General features: G+C 35.9%; 1 protein-coding gene across 3 annotated transcripts in view; it reads left to right on the forward strand.

Moving 5' to 3' along the window:
- Adgrb3 (adhesion G protein-coupled receptor B3) overlaps positions 1-23,943 on the forward strand; it is a 676,641-nt gene that overhangs the window by 617,144 nt on the left and 35,554 nt on the right. For 2 of the 3 annotated variants that reach the window (XM_076915135.1, XM_034521545.2), the window contains exons 20-25: positions 4,765-4,915; positions 7,408-7,477; positions 9,543-9,609; positions 12,060-12,145; positions 17,393-17,491; positions 17,812-17,983. In XM_076915135.1, coding sequence (XP_076771250.1) covers positions 4,765-4,915; positions 7,408-7,477; positions 9,543-9,609; positions 12,060-12,145; positions 17,393-17,491; positions 17,812-17,983 — 645 coding nt within the window. The remainder of the gene's footprint in view (positions 1-4,764; positions 4,916-7,407; positions 7,478-9,542; positions 9,610-12,059; positions 12,146-17,392; positions 17,492-17,811; positions 17,984-23,943) is intronic. The other variant, XM_076915134.1, reaches the window with a different exon arrangement.

Consider the following 23,943-nt stretch of genomic DNA (forward strand, 5'->3'; position numbering starts at 1 on the left):
AGATTTTTAAAACTTCATTTAGAAGCATTGGAAATCAGAATTTCTGTAGAAGCAGAATTCACAGAGATTCTAGACATCAAGCACAGATAGGAACAAGTCATAGGGAGCTCGATGTGTAGCTTAACCTTTCACAAAATTTGACCACAAAGAAAAAACCGAAATAAAAAGGAGCTTTTGGTTGGCTAAAGAGAGGTATTTCAACACAGTTAATTCTAGACTAAGATGTTATACCCATATGTTGGTGGAGACTGTAAAGTTGACCAATGTATGACTAAGCATAATTACTATTTCTGTTGATAAAAATCAAAGTAGGTCATTCTTAGAAGAGTAATAATGACTGGCCAGCGAGTAATGTTGTACATCTTGATGTGTTTGAAGTTATGGAGGTGAATTCTCTGACAATCTGTCAGACTGATGTCAATAAGTATATACTCGTAAAATGTATTAAGCTTTACCACATTTCATGATATAACAATTAAAATTTCACCCTTCCCCCACTCCAAAAGAATAATTGTTATGTATCAAATTTTCTACATGTGTGATGTTGAGGATGTTTGTTTGTTTATTCGTTGTTTGTTTGTTTGTTTTGAGACAGAGTTTCGCTGTCTGGGACTGTCCTGGGACAGACCTACAGTTCTACAGACCAGGCTGACCTCAAACTTAGAAATCAGCCTGCTTCTGTCTCCCAAGCACTGGGATTAAAAGTAACCACGGTTACACCCAGCTTGTATGATGTTGTTTCACTGGTTTAAGAGGTAGACTTTTTCTTTTTTTTTTTTTTTTACTCTCAGTGTTCAGCTAGGGAAAAGGGAGCCCAGAAATTTCAGTAAGTGAAACAGGCAGTGTGCAGCCCCCAGAGAGAAACTACCTATTCTATTCCATTGTGTAAAGAAAACGGAAGGTCTTGCTTTGGTTTCATTAGGGAGATGCTTCAGATGGAGATACCGGGAGTATGGAGATAGTAACACAGGCAGTCTGTCCTTCATCAATAACAGAGGAAGTGAGTTCACACAGGAAGACAATAAAAAGCAGTATTGGACAACAAGAAAGGCGGAGTTAGTGAGGACCCACTGATGATACGGATCCATACCCGTACTTTGTCCTTGCTCTACCCTACTCAAATCTGTGACCGACAATGGGAACCCAAGTCCTTCATTGTAATAGGCTTTCCTTCTGGCAGCCTCAATGGTATTGGGAACAGTCATTACTGCTACTTGTGAAGCTTTTGTGTAGCTTGCTACTTAGATGGGCATGAAGGGTCATAACCATCTCCCTTAACGGTTTTTCTGATAGGATCACTGTCAGATCTGATAGCTAATATTTGTATTTGCTAAATATAGCTCTTCTGATCAATCTCTTTAGTCCCCATCTTCCTGTGCCAGTGGATTTGGGGACTTTACTCACAGAACCATTGCACAAATAGTTTTTTTTTAAATCAAGTGTGAAAGTTTATGTTTGTTTGTTTGTTTTGACATTTTGCCAATGAGTTTGAAGCTATATTGATTTCTGATATTTTCGGGAACAATTTCCTATTTATGGAAATTTCTCTTTGTTCCCTCTCTTCTTCTTAACTGAACGTAGTGATGTCTCTTACTTTTCCTTTTCCTTTGATAACTTACAAATATATTATTTCTACTTTATAACTATTACCCTAATTTAGCAAGGTTATCACAAATGTTCAGATATATCTGTCATATATTACTTGCTATCTCTAATATAACAGAGTGGGGAAACAGTACCTTAGCGTAATTTCTATTTTCCTCTGTTTTTGTGTAACCCTCCTGCCTCTAGTCTTTTGACCCTCACTGGTTTTATTTGATTTTATAGGCGGCTACATTTTTAAGATGGTATGAAATATATCAAATGAAATTTTATTTAGATTCAATATATTTTACTCCTTTTATTCGCCACATCTCTCATTTATTCTATTCTGTCCACTTGACGTTCTTATTGGTGTTTTTATATTGTCTAGAAATTCTTTCAGAGAGAACCTTAAAGTAATAAACTTCAAAGTCCCTTTCAATTCTAAAATTATACTTCTGCCTGTCACTTGGATAATAGTTTGGCTGAGTGTAGAATTCTAACTTCAAAGCTCTCTTTCATTAGAATAAGAGTATTTTTCCCCACTGCCTTCTTGGATTCTGACTGGTTCACAAAAAATTTTAATATCACTCTGATTCTTATTCCTTTGGAAGCAATCATTTTTTTAAAAAAATTCTGGCCATTTTTTAAATCTCATTCTTAGTCTAGGTGTTAACAAATTTCACAAGAATGCATCAAGGACTGTGTTTTGTGTGTGTGTGTGTGTGTGTGTGTGTGTGTGTTTTCTGCCTGATACACCCTGTAGCCAAGATTGTATTGCATTCCGAAGAATTCATCCATAATATGTCTTTAGGTGCTGTCCTTTTTTTTTTTTCAGTTTCTTTATTCATTTGTTCAAGAGGTCCTATTGAGTAGACCTAGGAACCTTCCGTGACATTTACATAATGTCATGTTATCCTCCTTTCTATATTGCCCTTACTCCAAACACGGAGCTCAGGACTGAGGTATCTGTCTTCAGTCTGCTTTCATTTACATTGGATGTTTTTCTAGGACTGCTTGTAGCTTCTGGTTTGTGAGAAGTAGTTCATTTTCATCAGTCGCCTTTAGCAAATATATATATATATATATTTTTTTTACTGTTCTTAAGAATTGGGGCTAAAGGCTACACCATGAAACTTAGCAGTATAGTGTTCAGTTTACTAAATTACATTTGTTTTGACTTTTGCAATATAATGGCACATATCAGCTGTGACAGCTCAAGAGCAAAGCTGCCTATGGCAAGGCAGGTTACACCAATTTTGATGATGAACTTGAAATGCCAGTGTGTGAGTCTTAAATTTGGAATTGTGATATATAAGGACATGACTATCATGAGAGTTGAGTTTTAGTCTTAAAAGGTACAAAGAAGTGGCTTTCTGGCCTGAAGTCGTTGTGCTGGGTCAGGCAGTCAAGATGACTGAAAAGATATCAAGATATGTCCCTGAGATAACTAGAGTTTGATCCTTATCAGTGGGGAAAGCTCAGGTACTGAGGAGACTTAGAGCATACTTGATCTTGAGGAATATTATATATAAAGTGTGGAGTGTATGGGAAAAGAAAGCAATGAGTCAAAATCATCACATCTCAGAATAATGATGCTGGGAAAAGAATAACATTTATGGAAAAAATGGCAGTCACTTGAAAATTGTTATTTATAAAAAGTTGTCATGTAGAAGTTATACTATTACAACGTGGCAAATATAACACGTTAACAACAACAAAACAAAACAAAACAAAACAAACACCAGTGTTTGTTTTATACTATGCTTAAAATCTCAGGAACAGACAGCTTTCCTGAGGGGTGTTTTCCTGTCCAGTGACTACTGACCCATTTGTATTGACTCTTAAAAGAGGAGGCGACGGTTTGTATTTGTTCTTTATCAGAAAACATCCTGCCAAATAATTATCTTATAGCATCAGAACTACTTAGAACGAGTTAACAACTAGACAGTCTTAAGACACCAGACTCCTCCCTGGACTAGAAATATGGGTCAGATTGTCATCTTCTGATTAGTGCTTGAATGTGCATTACCAGACTCTGGTTTTATCCTTCAGTGATTATGAGGGAGGAGTCTAGCCCCAATGCCTTCAAGCCTGCTCATCTCTAATTAGCAACCTAACATCTTTGTTTGTCTATTTTTGATTTCTGGGAACAAGGCTGCCTGACAAAGAAATTGATTCTGTTGCTGGTTCTGGTTTATGAGGAGTTGTGTTACAACAAGATGTACACAAAGAAGTCATACCAACAGGGAAATAAGGAGCAGCCTGTATAAGATGAAGCTGCAGGTCATTTGCAGACCAGGCACGGCTAATGGTCCACACCATTTAGGATGATTAGATTGCATGAAGAAAAAAATATCTATGAAATCATAGCTGTGTACTACTGGTGACTCAAAATTAGCTTTTCAAAATTACTTGATTAAGACAGGCATGGCAATGTACTAGCATCAGATGCAACTATTAAATATTTTACAATGCACGTTGTTTTGTTCTAGGCTGTTAGCCAAACCTTATTTTGTATTTTGCTGTTATAACCTAGGTATCACACACATATTAAAAGCCAAGTTGTCTTTTCTTTCCTTTTCTTTGAAAAGCTGTTGCGCTTGCCAGTACAATCTTAACATCAACACAGACAAATCAAAAAGTAGAAATTCTTGATTAAGTAAGAAAGATAAAGAATGTAGCCAAAACAATTATACATGATGTCTGCAACTTAAACTGGAGAAAGGACCATTTCTATAATTTTATTTAAAAAAACAACTAAGGCAACAATTTTAATTTTCCTTGTGTTTAAATTTATAGTGTGTGTTCTCTTCATTTAAGTCAGCGAAACTCAAAAGGAACCGGGCATGTATTCCTCTGTTGCACAGACTGTATAAAGTATAGAGGAGATAAGTTTCTAAGTCCTATAAACAGTTTCTGTGGCACTTCCCTGTCATTTCTATGTGAAATAAAAGCCAGTCAGAACCTGCCCGCTTCCAGTGGAAAACAGTAACAGAGATTCCTGTAAGCATAGAACTCAGTGGGGCTGAGGCAGGAGGATGTCAAGTTCAAGGCTGTGTGGACCACACAATAGGACGTCTTCTCATCTAAGAACAAAGGAGGGGTGAGGACCGGACTCAAAGAAAAGAGCAGTCCAGTCTTCTGATTCTTAACATGTACTTCCTCCTTCTGTCTCCACAGAGCATCTGCACGACCACCACCGCATTCTTGCATTTTTTCTTCCTGGCTTCATTCTGTTGGGTTTTGACAGAGGCTTGGCAGTCATATATGGCTGTGACAGGAAAAATCAGGACCCGGCTTATAAGAAAACGCTTTTTGTGCCTTGGATGGGGTAAGCATATTAATAGGCTTTTTATGCTTTGCTGAAATGATATTGAGCAATAATGTCGTCAGATAGTACAAAGTGACTGTTCCCAAGTTACTTGTGTCTAACTTGAAATATGAAGTGGTAATATGTAAGAAAGACCATTTTCCTAATATCCTTGGCATCATTTGGAACTTTATAAGGAAATAGTTAAAAAATGTTTTAGTTAGCAAGCTAGCAGTTAAAATACCCACACGGTGTACCATAAGACCTGAGTTAACCAAAGTTAGAAAGACAATATGTTTTTTGCTGGTATTTTTTGAAAACGCAAATGCTTTCAATTTTTCAGGCCCCCAAATCATGATACTTACTGGATATGTAGCAAAACCCTAGGAAACCTTGAAGTTTTCTATTCCAAGAAATCCCCTGTTAAAGAATAAAGTTGTTCATATCACAGGGAAGAAGGGAGCCATTAGTGAGGCAATTAAGCTTCACATATAGTTAAAGGGTTCCTCAAAAGTAGAAACATACAATTACTACCAAACTGAGGATTAATTAATTCACTGCCCATCGTTATTGGGTAAAGTTTCCAATTGCTTCATGGTATAAATGTCTCAACGATCAGTGATTTCCTGGGGCCAGTGGAAATGAATGCATAGTTATTTCTTTTAAAGCTAGTTTTACAACAGGATTTTTTTTAGAACAGGATTTTTTCATATTTGTCTGAGTTTTGAAAGTGTAATACTACAATAACTATACCTAAGTATACATGAAAGACAGGTGTACACATATCCACATGTGCACATTTGCACACATATGTACACATATTGCTGCTACCACATCAGATGATGAGACTAGCATGCTAAAAGGAACCTGGGAGCTTATAAGCTAATGAACTTACTACAAGACCAGAATTCATCCTGATCAAATAGGATCAAAACTATGTAAAGATTATCTGCCAGCATTCAGCAGGGGTGTATCCATATTTAGCTGATGCATTGGGACTCTTTGGAGAAGCAAAGGGAAAGCTGAAAAATATCTTCTACTTAAGAGTTTCATAAGATTTTTGTCTAGGTTCCATGACAAAGATCTCAAATTAAGGTAGTATCAAGCCAAGAAACATTTTTGTTGTGAATTAGGACCATAGATCTAAGGAAGAGCCAGTGCAAGCATAGGAAGTTATTTCTTAAATAGTGATTTCCTTGCCAGTAACCAATAGCTACCTTATTTGATATTGTGATTATAGACCTTGAGGAAAGGGTTTGCAACTCATCTCCAAAGTTACAGATAATATCAACATTCTCTGAGTAGCAAAAAGTTATATAGAAGATGGGCAGAGAGAAGCACATCACCATGAACTTAAAAAGAGAAGTCCAATTTGTGTGAAATAAAGATTACTAACTTCTTAGCTGTTGTTTAGGGTGTAAGTTCTTTTTTTTTTTTCTATTGAACTCAATCAATTCAATCAACATATTCTGTCAACAAATAGCATGCAGGATGAGGAGAGAGAAGAGACAAAGAGTATCACAAGTATAATTTACATTATATATGTATAGTTCTCAATATTAATTTAAAAACATAGCTACTCCCCATTGGAAATGATAAGAAAGAGAAGAGGCAACTGAACACGCAAACATGACCTTCTTAGAAATGCTGAATATTCAAATATGTTTAAGTATGAGATAAAATAAGTCTTAAGATCAGAATCAGTTTAAATTTTTCAGGTAATTGAGTTCTCTATGCCTCCATCCTTGTTGTTATGAGTAAATTGAAAAGAAAATGTTAACCTGGTAAAATTTATTTTGGGGGTTTTATTATAAGTTAAACTTGGTGTTGATCAAGATGTGATCACATGAATGCTCCACTCCTACCACAGTCCATTCCACTGGGGGAGCCAGCTTTTTGCCTTTCTGGTTTTATAACTATAAATTTCCTTTATTACAGTGGAAACCCCTAGAGGAAAAAATAAGTTAAAAGATATACTAAATCTCTGTTATTACTTCTCTTTTAAACTGTGTCAAATGCAGTGGTAGCCTAGCAACATCAGGGCAGTCCACTAAGTTAAAAAAAAAATACACCTGTTCTGCAGTGATTTGAAGTGCCAGGGTAGGTTGATACCCAGGGGTTGCTTCCTCCTTCTCAGAGGAGAAGGAGAGAGAGGATGATGATAAGCTGTATGAGGTGGGACTAAAATGAGGGGGGTTGCAATTGGAATGTAAAGTGAATAAATAAATAAATTCCACCTGTTTCTTATTTCTCATTCTGCACTCGATGGAAAAGTTTTATATATACATATATGAATATATATTGTATATATATATATATATAATGAATATATATATATATATATATATATATATATATATATATATATATATATATATATTCATTCTTGTGAGGTGACCCCGCCAACAGTAGTTGCTGTGATCTGAGTATCTGAAGTTTGTCCAGGCTTGTCCTGGGCAAGTGTCCACAGTAGAAGTAGCTGCATATGAAGTGTCACCTTGCTTTTCTTGCAGGGCTGCCAGCTTTAGTAGTGGCCACGTCTGTAGGCTTCACCAGGACGAAAGGATATGGCACGGACCACTAGTAAGTTCTGTTGATATTTAAGGAAGCTACCAAACAGGTTTTTGGCTGTTGATGCTATTCACTTTGTTACTGAGTCATTAAAAATGACAAAAGCTTGCAAAATTATGTGAGGTGGCTTATATGCTCTAAAGTCAAGAAAGCACACAACTCTATTCAGAATCCTCATTCCCATTTCCAGTTCTCATTTAAAGATATCTCAATATGGACTGTACATGTCAAAACTAAAATATTCTTTGTTAGAACTGGCAATATTTTTCTGTTATGTTTTTGTGTGTGACTCTTCCATCAGTTTCAAATATCACTGAGGTTTGTTATCATTAGCTATTATTTCATGTTCGGTTGCATAGTGATATCACACTGCAACTGATCAGTCAGGAGCCAGAGTCCATATTAGAAGTTGCCTAAGATATGGAAGATATTAGAGAGGGGTATGATGGACCATCTTATGCCTAGGATGCTCACAAAGTTTATGAGGCAATTTATAGTCGAGATTAACTCTAATATTTCTAACTTAAGGCATTATACTTTCATCACTTAATGAACCCATTTTCATATTGAAGATACAAATGAGTTAGAAGAGTATGCATACTATTAAATAAACTTAACAACATCACAATCTATAACTGCTTCCAGATATAAGTTAAAAAATATTGATAATGAAGCCACATATTGCACTCTGCAAATCAAGAGTATATAAAAAGACATTTCACCCACCCATCACGATGACAACTTCTTAGAGCTGGGAAAAATTTCTATCTTTACAGTTCTTGATTTTATATGCAGTCAGTACCACTGGAAGAAAATGCTGAGCATTTATTTAAGGACTAATATTTACTATATCATTGTTACTTTAGGTTATTGCTTTTTCTATTAAGGTAATATGTTGGTGAATTATCAAGTATTTGTAAGACACCTTATTGCTCTTATAGATATTAAGGTTCCTACTTTCAAGTTTGTAAAGGTCAAAAGCATACCAAGTCTTGAGTTGATCTTTAAATAAATGCACATACATTTGTAACTGTGTATACTAGAGTTTCTGTCTGTGTATATAACTAATAGATTAAAAACTTTAAGGTATAACTTAGAGTGGCATATTTAGGCTCTTAAACGTATGGTTTTCTGTGAGTTTTGACAAATGCATACATTATGGAACCACCTTATCAATAAGAGCAGACTAGCGTTAGGAGACAAATAGAAGAGTCACTGTTCATATTGTAACGTTTGAAGGCAGCTCACTGGCTGAATGGACTGAGATAATAAAATACCAGGAAACAGTTGCATGAGGTAATATCCTGGGTACTGCCCAGGATCAGTAAGATACAGTCTCTCACACTTTTCCCATCACCCTCCTTGACTATGGCTGTCGGATGGTCCAGTCTGCAAACATCTCATGCTGCATCCTCTGGCCTCTTTATTTCCTTTTGATTCAGAGAATGAATATTTTATCCAAAAGAGTTCCCTAGCTCCATCAGTGCTAAGCTGCATCTCTTGGTGAAGTTAGTCCATGATACAAACACAGCTGCACTCATTTTAATTCAAAATCTTCCAATGAATGTTCTTGGTAGTCAGGGACACAGTAGAATTAAAGGGGGTTGGGAGACATGAACAGTAGTTATCCATTTCCTGCCTCGGTCTCTGTTAAACCAGTTTCTCCCAGTATCTCAATCGCTCTCAAAGAAAAGCAGGTAAACTCCATTTCCAAGACTTTCTAAACACACTGAAAGAATCTTTCAGGAGACAAAGCAGAATTTGTTCAGTGATAACATCTTTGCTATAAGAACAAAGGTAGATATTGCAAAATACAAATAATTTGTCTAAAATGTTTTAACTGTCTCGAGGTAAAATCCAGTGGTTAAGTTTCTCTCCAGTGAGAGATACGTACTGTTTCTTACTCATGAAATGCTCTAACTCTGGGTTTTTCTACGGCTTCTAGGGTTTAAATTATAAACCTTTGAAATGTGCCAACACTGCAAGGTTAAATTCTAGCCTATGCTATTGGCATCACGATCCAGTGGCCTGATGCTTATCACTGATTTTTGTTAGTTTTATCTAATGCTATTTTTAGCTGCTGGCTGTCTCTTGAAGGAGGACTGCTCTATGCCTTCGTTGGACCTGCGGCCGCCGTAGTCCTGGTAAACTCTGAATTCACTTACTTGAATCCTTAGCAAAATAAAAATTACAGAAGTTCACTTAGAGTGACAATTTTGATGAAGTGTTTGATAAAGGGCAGGAATTTTAAAGTTCAATTACTTATTACTTTAATTTTAATATCAGTTGCTTCAATCTTATGTTACTCTAAAATATTCATAATAAGTACTAAAGATTATTAAACTTGGGAGAGTGGAATTCCTCTTACAGTGATCTTAGATATGTGACAGAACTCAAGTTAGCTTCAATACACTCCTCCTCTATGATATGTAAAACTCTATTCATTTATTATCATCGCACCTCTATATTAATTTTGAATAACGTATTTATACATAAATAGGGAGATTTATTCAAGACTGCCACTCCCAAATGCCTTTACCTATCTACCATTCATCCATCTATACACATACATACACATACATATATAAAACTATCTCAAACTCAGTGATACAAGCATTTTACAATGGGTATTTCACTCTTCCATATCAGAGCTGTATGTTCTAGTATGTTCAATACCATCCCTCCCTCTACCTAACACATCTCTAGACTTTTTGATGTTCCTTGTAGGTCAATATTATTCTAAGTTACAAACTACCAATAGATGTTACATATAAAAATTTTAATTATTTTCCTTTTAGAATAACAAAATATTTCCCTAACAACAGGCAAAAATTTCTACCAATTTTCCACATTCTCTCACGCCTCCCTCCTTCCCAAACCCACCTTTTCCTCATACACAACACTCTGACTTACCAATATGAAGGAATAAAGGAGGGGAGAAGTGTATAAATTAAATACAAAGATTTATATCATTGTTCAATTAGACTACCTGTTACATAATTAGCCTTCAATTTTTTTTGAATGATTTGTTCAATAACTTGGAAGTTAGAAATGTCTTTCTTAATAACTCTAAGTCTTCCTTCCTTTAAAGATTGTTCTTTCTTTTAAGCTGTAAGGGGGAACAGACATTGACTATGAATTGAAAAAAAAGCAAAAAAGAGAAAGGAAGAAAAAAAGAAAGATGTTGATGATAGATACACAGATATGTAGATACATAGATACATAGATGAAAGGAAGAAAGCAACAAAGAAAGAAAGATGATGACAGATAGATGAAAGAAAGAAAGAAAGAAAGAAAGAAGGAAAGAAAGACCAGTGATGACATGAGTATTATAGAAGAGCATAGGGAAATTGAAACTATTAGCAAAATGTTAACTGAATTATTTTCATAAGCTGCTGGGTTAATATATATACAATCCTATATAGTATGTACATAATAAAACACCAATACAATGGCTCTCTCTTGGTCATATATTCTCCTATTTAAGATGTGAATTAATAGTCTCCATAGGACTTAGATTTTCCCTTAGTTCAAATATAGTGAAGTAGAGTGGTGATGCTCTTGACTGAGTGGTATCTTGATGAGACATTAAGAGTGACAAATCCTAAATCACTGCATAACAGACACACTTTGGATTTCTCTCATATCAGCAAGTGAACAGATTTCCAACTTCTATTAGCAAAAGAGGAACAGTGGGAGGGAGACAGAAAGAGGGAGTGACTTTGTAGTTCACTGATAGAGGGTACGGGACTAAATAAGGTGAAAGAAAATGGCTCTTCTTTGGTTTCCTTGATTTTGCGATTGGGATGGGTATCCATCATCATCACCTACCAATAACTATTTCTTCGAGGTGCCTTAACGATTTCACTTGAAAAAGAACAGTTTCTTACTGATTTCACTTCAGCTGATATTATGCAAAAAGCCATGTAACTGAGAGGAAGGAAGTCTTAGAGATTGCTAAGAAGTGCTCAGGAGAGCTGATTTTAAGAACTGGTGTCAGTATCCATCTCCTGAAGGAATCTGGAGACTGAATAGGCCTTCCCTTTGGAGAAAGGAGAAAAGGAAGCATCAGAAAGCAACCCCCCACACCCACACCCACCCCTACCCCACCCCCACCGCACCCCCATCCACTCCAGCTGCAGAGCACAGCCACATAGCAGCTAGTGTGACTTGGACTCTGTCCTCCATGAACAGGACAAATCCTGCTACCTTCGCCTCTCTTGCTGGGAGACTTAAAGTACTTTGGCTTTTAAGCATGGATAAAATTCACTGAGCCCATTGTTTTAGTCAGAGTTTCCTTGGAAAGAATAATGCTGGATTGATGGAGTTTGGTACCATTTAAATGTTAGGCAATTGAAGGTTAATTTCACCATATTAAACCGCAATCCGTGGAAATTGAGTGAGTTTAATGGACTTTAAACGTTAGAGGCAGGCACCACTGTTGAACTGCTCATTGCACCTTTTAGAAGTTATTCACATCGCTCTTCATAATCACGTACCTCCGTGGGGTTTTAAGGCTTGCTTTCTGAAGAAAAAGGGGACTTGAGCCCGACGTCAGTATCATTGAAGGGTCAACTTTGTTTCTATTTGACAGGTCAACATGGTGATTGGCATTTTGGTATTTAATAAACTTGTTTCCAGAGATGGCATCCTAGATAAAAAGCTCAAACACAGAGCCGGGTAAGCTGCCATTGGTAGATTTTGAAGATTCTTTACGAGTAAATCTCATAGTCCAGGTACAGCTTGGAAGTGTTTTCTTAACTTTGCTTTTGATGTACTAGTGTGTCTGTTAGATCCTGTCATTTAATGTTTCTCTGATTACACAATATAAATAATAAATTTAACACATAAAATATGTGTCAAGGGTGGTGTATTAATAACAGTATATATTATATAAGAAGATAGAGGTGTGAATATTGCTTACCCATCTGTTAAGATTGAACACTAAGTCTAGACTCCAAACTGTTGTCTTATGGTAAGAGATTTCAAACCTTAAAACTTTTGCTCACAAAAAGTTAGATTAAACAAAATGTCAGTTTGGGACAAGACTGAATCAGGACAAGTAAAACTAAATAGAAAAAAATAGTGGATTTTTTTTTGAGGGGGTGCTTTTTAACTAATTGTATAGACCATAAAAAGTTCACTTAATCACTTTAAAATAAATGTATGTCAAATATTATTCTTATCATATATTTACATTCCTTTTACATTTAAGATATGATTTAGTGTCAATAAATGTGTAATTTTTAGTTTTCCATTTTAGCCATCGACAAAATCTATATAAAAATAATCTAGCTACCTTATGTTTGCTGTTACCACTCTATCAACAAGACTCAGAATGTAGATCTGTAGAAACCTTTAGGTTACAGCAATACCCCATCCTAAGTATTTGTAGAAATTTGAATGAGATATTAATTCCCTCGATTTACTCAGGTCTTTTCTTACTAAAACTTAAAACTTTCTTTCATCTTAAAAAAAATGTATCTTTATTCAAAGTATATTCCCATAATTGTTCTCTTTTAAAAATATTTTATGATGTATTTTTTTGAAGATCATAGTGTGTGATCCCTTACTGGTGATGAATTAAAGATCTCCCTGTTTTTATAATTTATGTGATGATTATAAAGTAAGATAACTCAGGTAGTTCTTTTTCCCTAGTAAAAGACTAAAACTTAATGGCTTTTCATTTAAAAAAGAATCAATATTGTTCACATAAAACCCTAGAAGTACAATGATAAATCAAAGCATCAGTAGATGGTCCTTCCCTACACAGTCTACGTGCTGGTTTGCATTACAGATTAGTTTCTAAATCATCCTGAACTTACTGTCATCACTGAGGTTTTACACCATTTGATATGATCTTTCCATGGGGTTTGCCACATGGGGCTGGAATAGAATAACCATTTTGTCTGTTGATCAGTCTAAGTGCTGGGTAGAGAGAACAGGCTCTGCTTAACTGGCATGAACATTTTCTAAAGGAGGTATTCGAACTCAAAACTCAGCAGTGCACCAGTACTACCTGCAGTCTCCAGGTATACGACCTCCTCTTTTGGAAACCCAGTCTCTTCATCCATTAAATAGGAAAATTGCTTTTGCTTCCTGCTCCTTAAATATATGAAGTGATGCACATAATAATTTCACAAGAACATTAACAAATGGCACTCCCTACTCTCAAACAGTAGATCTTATGATGAGTGAAGTAACATGGGCAATAAAGGTCCCTATGATCCCATTGTCCAAGACAGTGAGGTCAGAAAAAAAGATGAGATCATTAAAATGCCGAGGTGTTCTCAGTCTCATGGCTCGTGGTTCTTTTTACACTTCATTATGCTGTGCGTGGTGTCAAGTTTGAAATCGTGCAGCTCTTTGTAAGTGATAAACAGAGATTTAATGATGACATTGCCAGGATATGAGTTTAAATTACTGATCTTAATCTATATCTTGGCAATGCTAGTTATAATTGAGAACCTCTAATTCTAAAAGCATTCTTAGAAGTCACATGGATTTCACTGGCAAATCTTAGTATCTTTGTGTTCCAATGGGGGCAAAGAAGCTCAAGTCTTTTTATATATAGAATTCTGATCACTGTGCGGAGCAGAGGGGAGCTATCGATGAGGTAACAACCAAGTTTAAATGACATTTGTCAAATAGAGACTCTAAGGTAAACTAAGTACATATAGAGTTGAATATGTTTTCTAATCTGAAGTGTGAGTAAAGGAAACTTTAAAAAGTATTATGAATGTCAGAAGTTAAATTTAGTCCTCAGAAAAGCAGTAAAGACAGTAATAAAGACGTCAGTGAGGGGCTTAATCAGATGCACTGTGAAAGCACAGAGCAAAGTTGATGCTGACTGGCTTAATAATTGATTTCACTAATTGTAAAGTTGACTATTTCAGGTTGGTTGAATATATACATATAAATATATCTATATAAGCGTATATAGAGAGAGAGCATATTTTCTGAAACTAGGTGACATTATTTATAGAAGAATATAGGGTCAGTATATGCATTCTATTTTTTATATTTCTAAATTTATTGATTTTTTATACTTTATAATCCCTTATTAGAAGTATCCAAGCATATCTTTTGTGCTCAATGAATATTTATAAAGGAATGAATGAATAAATGTTTAATAAATAACAAAAAAGCTTGACAAGCTATGTAACATCCAAACTTCATTAAAAGTTTTCTAATATATAAAGTACGTTTACCAAGTATAATTTATTGAAACTAATATTTTATGTTATATAAAATGATAAGTGAAAATAACTAAAAACAAAATAAATTATAATGTGCATCTTAAAACAAAAGCATCTTAAAAGAAAATGTTAGAGCATCTTGAAACAAAACTTATAGTGTCTTTGTTTCTTTTTTTCTTTCTTTTTTTTGCAATAGGGTTTTCTTGTGTTCTGTACTAAACTCCTCTGTCATATCTACTTGGGTTTTTAAAAAAAGCCTTGCTTTTTCTTAGGCTATTTGTGTTTATTGTATTGCTTGTTCCCTGACTATTTGCATTTATTGTATTGCTAGACCTTCAACCTAGAACTGACCTTAATACATGCATGTAATCAAAATGGTATAAAAGCATAAAGAAGGAGGGGGATGGGATAGGGGGTTCTATGGAGGGAAAATGGGGAAAGGGAATGACATCTGTATTGTAAATAAATAAAATATCCAATAAAAATGAAATCCAGGAACTTAGCTTAACACAGCTGTTTATACATTGAATGAACTTCCTTAGAGGAGAGAATATTTTCTTTTCAGGGAATCTGTTCGATACTAACAATAAAATAGTTAAATATCTTTTGCTAACAATAACAGAAAGAATTATGAAGGGAAATGGAGCAGTGGACTTCAGATCTTGTGGTAATAACAGAACAGATGGACAACTTGATGCAGAATTGTTTATTAGAGGTTATGGGCAATTCAACTTCATGTTGCATCATCACTTAGACATAATTTGATGAATCTATAATTTTCTTGATGACAATGAAACTTTTTATTTTACATTTCAGGAATTCAATTGAGAGTCTAGAGTATATGTTTTTCACATTTCATTAATTTATGGTCACATAAACTCAGGAAAAAATAGAATATTCTAGGTATTTCACTCTATGCCCTTCCTGTCCATGGTATGTCATAGTTGCTCACTGGCTTACTGTAAAGTAAGTATGTTTAGCTCACTACAGATCTCAAATAAAGACAAATATGTATTTAGTTTAAATTTATCAGAAAATCTCATACCTCAGTCATGGTTTTGAGATTAAGATACTTGTTATCCTGGGTACTTACCATACATATTTTTTTTGTAATCTTTAGTTATTTGGTTTTTGTCTCAGAGCCCAGGCAGAAGGTACCCTTACATTGAAAAATAGCTACATCCACACTCAGGGAACACCTATATCCTGAGGTAAACGAAATAATAATTGATGACTACATGCCTTTTTAATAATAATATGTTTACGCTTAACATGAAAGAGACTCAGATGTATGTTTACAGCAGCGGTAGTCATTCCTGCTTATTGTCAGGTCGGTCCGTGAAGCTTTAAAAAAAAGACATGTTTCTGAGTCCTCTTAATCAGTGTTTGGGGGTGAGGGAAGGTAAATCTGTGTAGCCATGAGAAAAGTGGACCAGGCACCACTCTGAGAACAAGACTTGGCAAACTCATAGAACTATTCATAGAGCAAACTACGCATGCTATTACAAGTGTGCGTGCATGTGTGGTTGTGACCTGCACCCTGATTCATTATTTCAGTGTAGTGAGCAATTTACAACCTAACTGATGTTTTTTTTTCTCAAGATCTGCTGATTGTTGTATGATATATTTCAGTAATATTATCCCACCTAGGAACTATTTACCAATGAATGTACCCATTTAAAAGAAATCAGGCATCCCCCCACCACTTATTATATAATAACACAGCTCCACTGTAATATTAACTGAAAAATGTGCAAAGTAAACACATTCTAGACACAAACAACATGTGGAAATCAAGTACAGAAGTACACAACAGAAAATTATCTTAAGGCATTTTGAAGTTTGATTCAAGTAATTTCATTATGCAGTTAATATATTAATAAACACATAATGTTTCAGATAACAATTTTGCAAGGGAAATCCATGGAACGTTTTTCTATGTAGCCTCATTTTACTTCCATAAAACAATAGATAAGATCTACATTATTTGAATCTGAGTCCACCTGCAAAATGTCTTAGGGCAGCATAGCTGTTAAATGTTTCATGGTTGAAGCTTCTTACTTTGAACTTAATTAGTATGATAAATATGTTTTATTACTGTGGAAAACAAGTGCTTTTTATTATTAGATATTCTTTCATCAAGTTCCATCAGCCCCTATATTCAGACCATCTTATAATTTTAACATATACTGATGCTATAAAAATTTCAAAATAAGAATCTGTAGAGATACATCCCTCACATTTGAATATGTATATATATGATACATACCTTACTTTCTTAAACTTCCTGGCATAAATGTTAATATTTCTAGAGGTCTTCATCTGAAACTTCTTCAGATGATAATGAAAATCTTTTAAACTAGGAGTCCTCATATGTTTATTTACCATGGGTCTGAATAAAGGGTTATGACTATATTTCTATGCAAGCACATACATGTATTTAACTCAATGTCTGAGTCAATTGTAATTTACCAGTGCAGGGGCATCTTTAATATACCCGATGGAAACATACTTTGCATGCTAACAAGGCCCGCATTATTAAAAGGTGAATGTTGCAGAAGTGATACATGGTATAATTGCATCTGTAAAATGATCTAGAATGTTCATCCTTGATAACTATAATTTTTCTGCATGAAATCGTATTTAAAAACTAACTTGCAGCTGCATCGGTTTTTTGGTGACAATTCAATATTTTTGTTCTTTTTGTGGGTGTTCTGTTTGTTTGCAGTCAGATGAGTGAGCCTCATAGCGGTTTGACGCTCAAATGTGCCAAGTGCGGAGTAGTTTCTACAACAGCTTTGTCAGCCGCCACCGCCAGTAACGCCATGTTAGTCCCAACCATTTATGTCTTCTTGTTACAAATCTTTTCCGTGCATGTGAGAAAATGCTATGATGGAAAAAAAATAATCGTGTTTGCTAATATTTTCGTATTTTTAATCGAGAACTACCTTTATAATGATTACGGGTTAGTCTATAAATGATAAGTAAAATTCTCAAGGGTTATCCGCTTTGTGGTGTTCAAGTTAATGGTCTTGGGGCCACATACAAGAATGCTTTGTGGGAGAGTGAGTTGGGGGTAGGGGTCAGTTTTGGCCTGGAGCATGACATGCAACTACGTCATGTTCCTTTTTTTTTCCTTTATAACAGGGCCTCTCTTTGGAGCTCCTGTGTGGTGCTACCGCTTCTGGCTCTGACATGGATGTCTGCAGTTCTGGCCATGACAGATAAACGCTCCATATTGTTTCAGATACTTTTTGCCGTGTTTGATTCATTGCAAGGCTTCGTGATAGTCATGGTCCATTGCATTCTTCGGAGAGAGGTGAGACCCAGATTTCTTTTGTAAAACGAGATAAGGAAAAGAGGGAAGGTGTATCTTAATTAACCAGCATGATCTTCAATTGTAATGTTGGTCTTCAGACTAAGTTGATCTTCTCCACTGGCAATGGCTTAAGATTCAAAGCAGAAAAGAAGCATTGAGGCAAAATCCATGAGGCTTTAGCACTCAGTACAGTGCTAGGTTGAAATACACGGGTTCATTCAAGGGAAACCACATCCAGCGGTGCCGAGGACCAGAAAGACCAGATTCAAGACAGATGGAGTGAGCCAGGGATGCTGAAGAAGCTAGTGTGAGATAGGGTGAGCGTAGGCATCCCTTAATGGCACTGGTCATAAGCACCCCACACTATTGCTAATCCCCTCCTGACTGACGTGGCTGTGCATGACAGAACCTCAGTCCTAACATTAACTAGTCTTACTTTAAATGCAAATACATCGCATCTTAAAACTACTAAAGAGAAATAATTTAGATTTGGATGCTTACATCAACAACTACAGTTTCTGCCGGGAGTAAGACACTACAGGCAGTAGTGGTCCATAAGTACCGTTTGTCTGCAGTCTAAGGGTACCTCTGGATCCCAGTTCTAGTTTATTTCCAGTAAAAGGAGGAGGAAGGTTCCTCAGCACTAGCGACACTAAAAAGCACCACACTCCTGCAAGACAATGAAAGACTGCAGATTTGTGTTGCCAAGGGATAAAATATTGTTTTCCAAACAGGGTGAAAATGATTCTGAGTGCTTGCAAGCACTGACATGGTATTTACAGGTTTCTGAGTCATTTCAGCGTTTACTCTGGGGATGAGTGAGGAACCAAGAAACACGCTGACACCACACCAGGGGAGTAATTTTGAAAAGAGTCGACTGTCGGTTTGCATCAGCTAGCTTGTCTGAGTGGCATATTGTGCTGCACAAATCACAAAAATGTGTGTGCATCTGAGCACACACTCCACATTGTTTTACAAGGATGCGTGAAAGTAACAAGAGACCTTAACCTGATTTATTGGGTGGGAAGCACTGATTTCGGGAAGACACAGATGTCATCAATAAACTCACAGGCGTATTCGAAGACTATTCTAGGATGGAAACCCATGAAAATAGATGAAGTGTGACTTCATCTTGCAGGGAAAGATATTTCACCACTTCAACATCTAAAGTAGCTTACAACTGGAAAGCCTTATTTACCTTAAAAAAAAAACAAAAACTAAAATATCACTCCTAAAATCTCCCAAATATCAAGCTCTTTATATAGAAAAGTAATAAAGGTTAAAAAGAAATTGAAGGATAATTTAGATTATATTCTTTTCCAATTACGACTATCTTGTAGATCATCTGTATTAACACTCCTCTAATAATTTTAACAGAATTCTCCTAAATTAATTGGCACAGAGCCATTTCAGTTGGCAATTAAGGATGGGCTATTGCCGGCTTTAAGCAAGGTGCAAAAAAATATGTGCATGCAATTTTCAGAAGAAATTAAGACCCTAGTTATTAAGGAATAGACAAGTGCTTTATCTTTACGTTAATTCTCTCTTTTCTTAAAGACATAGTCTCATGTAGCCTGTGCTAACTTTAACCTTAGTGTGCAAGTTTTACGTAGTGCTAGAGATTGAACCCAAGGCTTTGTGCATGCTAGAAAAGTATTCTACCCATGGGGCCTCATCCCCAGCCTGTATCTCTTTTTAGGTGGTGTTAGGCTGTGCTCAAAAATAAATAGAATTCTAAGTGACAGATATCATGATGGCTCATTATTGAATTTTTGCTACTTGCTGGGAGAAAAATATTTGGCAGAAAAATCCGTGATACCCATCAGAACTTTTCAGTGCTTTCTAATCAGACTATTAACTGTCAAAAACATGATTTAAGTGCAGTTAAGTCAAATCATAAAATAAATGCTTCTACTAAATAAGATATCTGTAAATACATGTTTTCTCTATTAGTGGGAACAAAAGCATAGCCATTTTCTCTGATATTGTTCGGTGGAAAATTAAAACTGAGAAACTATATTACAGATAAATTCTCAGTGAATTACTATATTATTCTTTATTTCTAACACTACAATGAACATATTCCTTGTGGTTTTATTTTTTCCTTGGTCATTGAACCATACAAACAGTCTGTAAACTTGCTAAAAATACATATATTTCAGATAACCGCTCTTCAGAAATCTGCAGAATTTCTTAAAGAAATTTTGTTATTAAAGAAGTGAAGGTTTTTAAAATTTTTGTTATTTAAAGTGTTTTATACATGACATGGAATACATCATAGTACAATTTTTTGAAAGCGAAGTCTCTTTCGAATCTACTTGTGTATTTATAGACATTGGCAGGGGTCTGGCTCATTGTGACCATGTTGCCCTAAAACTGAATAAAGTCTAAGAGAAATAAAACACTCTCCCAGGTCCTCTGTGTGTCCTTTCAATACATTGCCATAAAATACACCAATGCAAGCTTCATAGTGTTTATTAAATACTGAGTTGTAATGTGCAAGCTTTTAAATTCATAATTTATAATTTGTCACTGATAATCCACAGAAGGCCTAGTAATACAGTTTGTCTTTACTGCTTGTCTCACCTGTTTGCTTATCTGCTATTGTCTTCAAAATAATTTTATATAATTTGTATGGAATTTTTCTTTCTTGAAAATACGCAGTCAATGTTAAAAAATACTTTTGATTTATAGGCCAGGTACATAAATATTCTTATTCTTGTCTATTTACACAGTAACATAATTTGGGTTTGTTGTTTGTCTGTTTGCTTTGTTTTAGTTATTGCAGTTCTTACTCATATTGAGTTGGAGCATCTTTGTGGAAGAGAATGAAAGATAGCCTTGTACTTTAAAAAGGAATGAAAGACTGTAATTATGACATTTAGAACATAATATGCAGAAGACTATTTTAGGTGTGATTTTGCTTTTAATGAACTCAATTTTCAAAGAAAAATAATTTCTAATCCGGGAATAAGGGGGAAATAATTGCATGGGTGCTAATGGCTCAACTTGTATGTGTTTGTATGGATGTGGTACAAACTAACGTGCCAGGTCACTGTCTATATGCTCAGATGTGGAGACCAAAGCAGGCATCAGTCCTCTGTCATTCTCTGCCTTGTTGCCTTACGACAGACTCCTCACTAAAGCAGGAGCTCCACTTTTGGTTAGGTAAACCAGCAAATGAGCTGTAGGCATCCTCCTGCCTCTGCGCCCTCCTCTAGCCCAAGAACAAATTACAGGTTTAGAGCTGCGCAGGTTCTTTTACATAGGCATTAGGACTTCAGACTCAGCTTCTCATGCTTACAGGGCAAACAGTCACCCGCTGAGCCATCTATTTATTTTTATAAAAAGAAAACTGGATATCTAAATACCTGTCCTTGATCTTTAGACATGACAAACTTGGTACTGAATACCATTTTTTGCTTAACAATGTAGTTGCTTCTTCTAAAATATCTTTGTCGTTTTTAGTTGTTTTCTCAAATGTTTCTAAGGAAAAAGAGACCAAAAAAAGATTAAAACATGTTTTAAGATATTTGTGTATCTGATTTATCACAAAACATTATGTACAGCCCAGACACTAATGTGTCCTAACTAATCGAATTGAATCTAGTAGAACAAATAGATAGGTGTTTCCTGCTTTTGCTGATTAGAATTCATTTGGATTGAACAGATAAGAACACATACTATTTACTATTCTCCTCATTGCTATGGAAATGAAACTACACAAGAGTTATGAAACCTTTTGAAATAGTTCCTGTTGCTAGGAAACCGCTTTCTTGGTCCCTGCACATTCTTCTCATCTCTGTCTCTGGCTGTGCCAGACTCTAAGACAATCTTACAGCTTGATGTCAGATGGGGAAAATAACAAGATTGTGCTACAGAATAGTCTACAGTAAAACCCTGCCACTAAATAGAAGTGGAGAAAAGGGTGCTTAAAATCTGAGCCCTACATGGATGCTCTTGTGTCTGTGTGTACATCCTGTGGCTGTTCCACAATATTAGTGCCAGAGCCTGGGTTCTCTCCTCTCTCTCTCAAGCTCTGGCATGAAGGCCAGGGTGCAGGAAATAAGGCCTCAAATATTCATTCAACCCTGTGAAGCAATTTTGCAAAAAATTCTTTAAAATGAACATGAATTATCCTCTCTCTCTTTCTCTCCTTCCCTCCCTCCCTTGCTCCCACCCTCCTCCCTCTGTCCTCTCTCCTTTTCTCATATCAGAGTTCTAGTTAGAGCATTTGGTGGCCTTAGTTATGGTTACTTGCTCCAAATGGTATCTGAAAAACGGGAAATGTATTTTATAGCATTCGTAAGTGGCCAAATGTGGAGAGGGTTGGGGCTTGATTGGAACGCTTTGCTTGGAAGGCGGACACTTTGCACATGGATTAGGAGACAACTGAATCATGTACTAGCACCTTCCTGCTTCTCAAGCTGAACGGAAAACACCCAAAGAAAGTCATTTAAAGATTTCATTGTTTTGTTTTGTTTTGTTTTTAGTAAAACAAAGCATGTGCCTTAAAGTAGGAGATGACAAGAAGCAACAAAATAAGCCTTAGCTGGAAGCATGGACTTGACACAGCCTGGGACAACATGCTGTTAGTCTTATATCACTTCCTTAGGCATAACCATCTCACCCCACTCCTCATCCAGCTTCTTAGGCAAGGAAGGGTAAATCTTGCAGTTTCTAGGTTAGGCTTTCCCAGGTTGTCACGATCCCAATCATACACATAACATCTGCATCCATCTCAATCTTCAACCTTATGTCTGTCCAGAACTGTGACTTATGGTTCCTCTAAATTCCTCCAGTCACATTTTCCTTCCAGCTACCCCCGACTCTGGAGATCAACATCATGCTGCTGTGTCCAGTGAGCAGAGGCCACTGGACACTGACGGGTTGACAGGCAGCTCCCAACTTCCCTCCTGTTAAGTCCTCAAGATCTCTCCTTCCATCTCAGTTACACTAGCACAGGGAGCCAGTGTGTCTTGACTAAAGGGATAAGATGAAAACGTATCTAGTTAATCCTTTTAAAATGTCCTTTTTTTTTTTTTTTTTTTTTTTTTTTTTTTTTTTTTTTTTTTTTTTTTTTTTGCCTCAGTTCATTCTTTGGCTTGAACAATTTCAATCTTTCTTTGTTCAGCAAATTTGAAAAGATAGAAGCAGGGTGGTGTCCGGGAATGAGAGGGAGTTTCAGGGCAAGAAGCATGGTTCTAGCTGTCATGATAATGTTGGGCAAGTTTCTTGTATCTAAGCTTGAGCTTGCTCTTCTATGTATTGCTGCAAGCCTGTCTGCCTCCAAGGCTATGGTGCCAGGCTATGAGATGCCTCCCGTGAAGGAGTGAGGCATGGTGTCTAGCAAGATTCCTCTCGTCCCACCCCCTCACATTTGCACACTAAAGGAATTCCACTACATTTTTTTCAGACTCTGTGTTTGAAAGGTCATCTAAAGAAGTTTCCATGTGCCCCAAAGAGGGACATAAATAAACTAATTTGAAGGTCAAAAGCACAGAAATTTCAAAAAGCAGTTGGTAGATCCTCCAGCGTTAGGGAAACCCAGTAAAGGTCCATCAGGGCTGGAATCTGAGAACCTTGCATTGCATAGCAAACTACACACCTTCCTTTTTGTTTGTTTTATTTCACTAGGAGACAGTCCAGTAATATTTTTAAAATATCAAGTCCTTTGTGTTACTTATGGCAGTTGCATAGTATTTATAAAACTGAGACTTACTCATTCATTAATGATTAAATATAAAATAGAATATTATGTTGAAAACATCTGTGCCATTTGTTCAAGAATAAAACAACAGATGTGACTGTAGACAGAAGCCTTAAGAAAACACATATCATTAAAAAAAAATTCTACCCCCAGAAATAATAACAAATGAATATAAGGTTAAAACTCATGTATTCCTGACTTAAAATGATCTTGGGAGTTCACACGAATTCATGAAGAGTAGCTCAAGGTA

Source organism: Arvicanthis niloticus, chromosome 17, assembly GCF_011762505.2.
Source record: "Arvicanthis niloticus isolate mArvNil1 chromosome 17, mArvNil1.pat.X, whole genome shotgun sequence".
Classification (NCBI taxonomy): Eukaryota; Metazoa; Chordata; class Mammalia; order Rodentia; family Muridae; genus Arvicanthis; species Arvicanthis niloticus.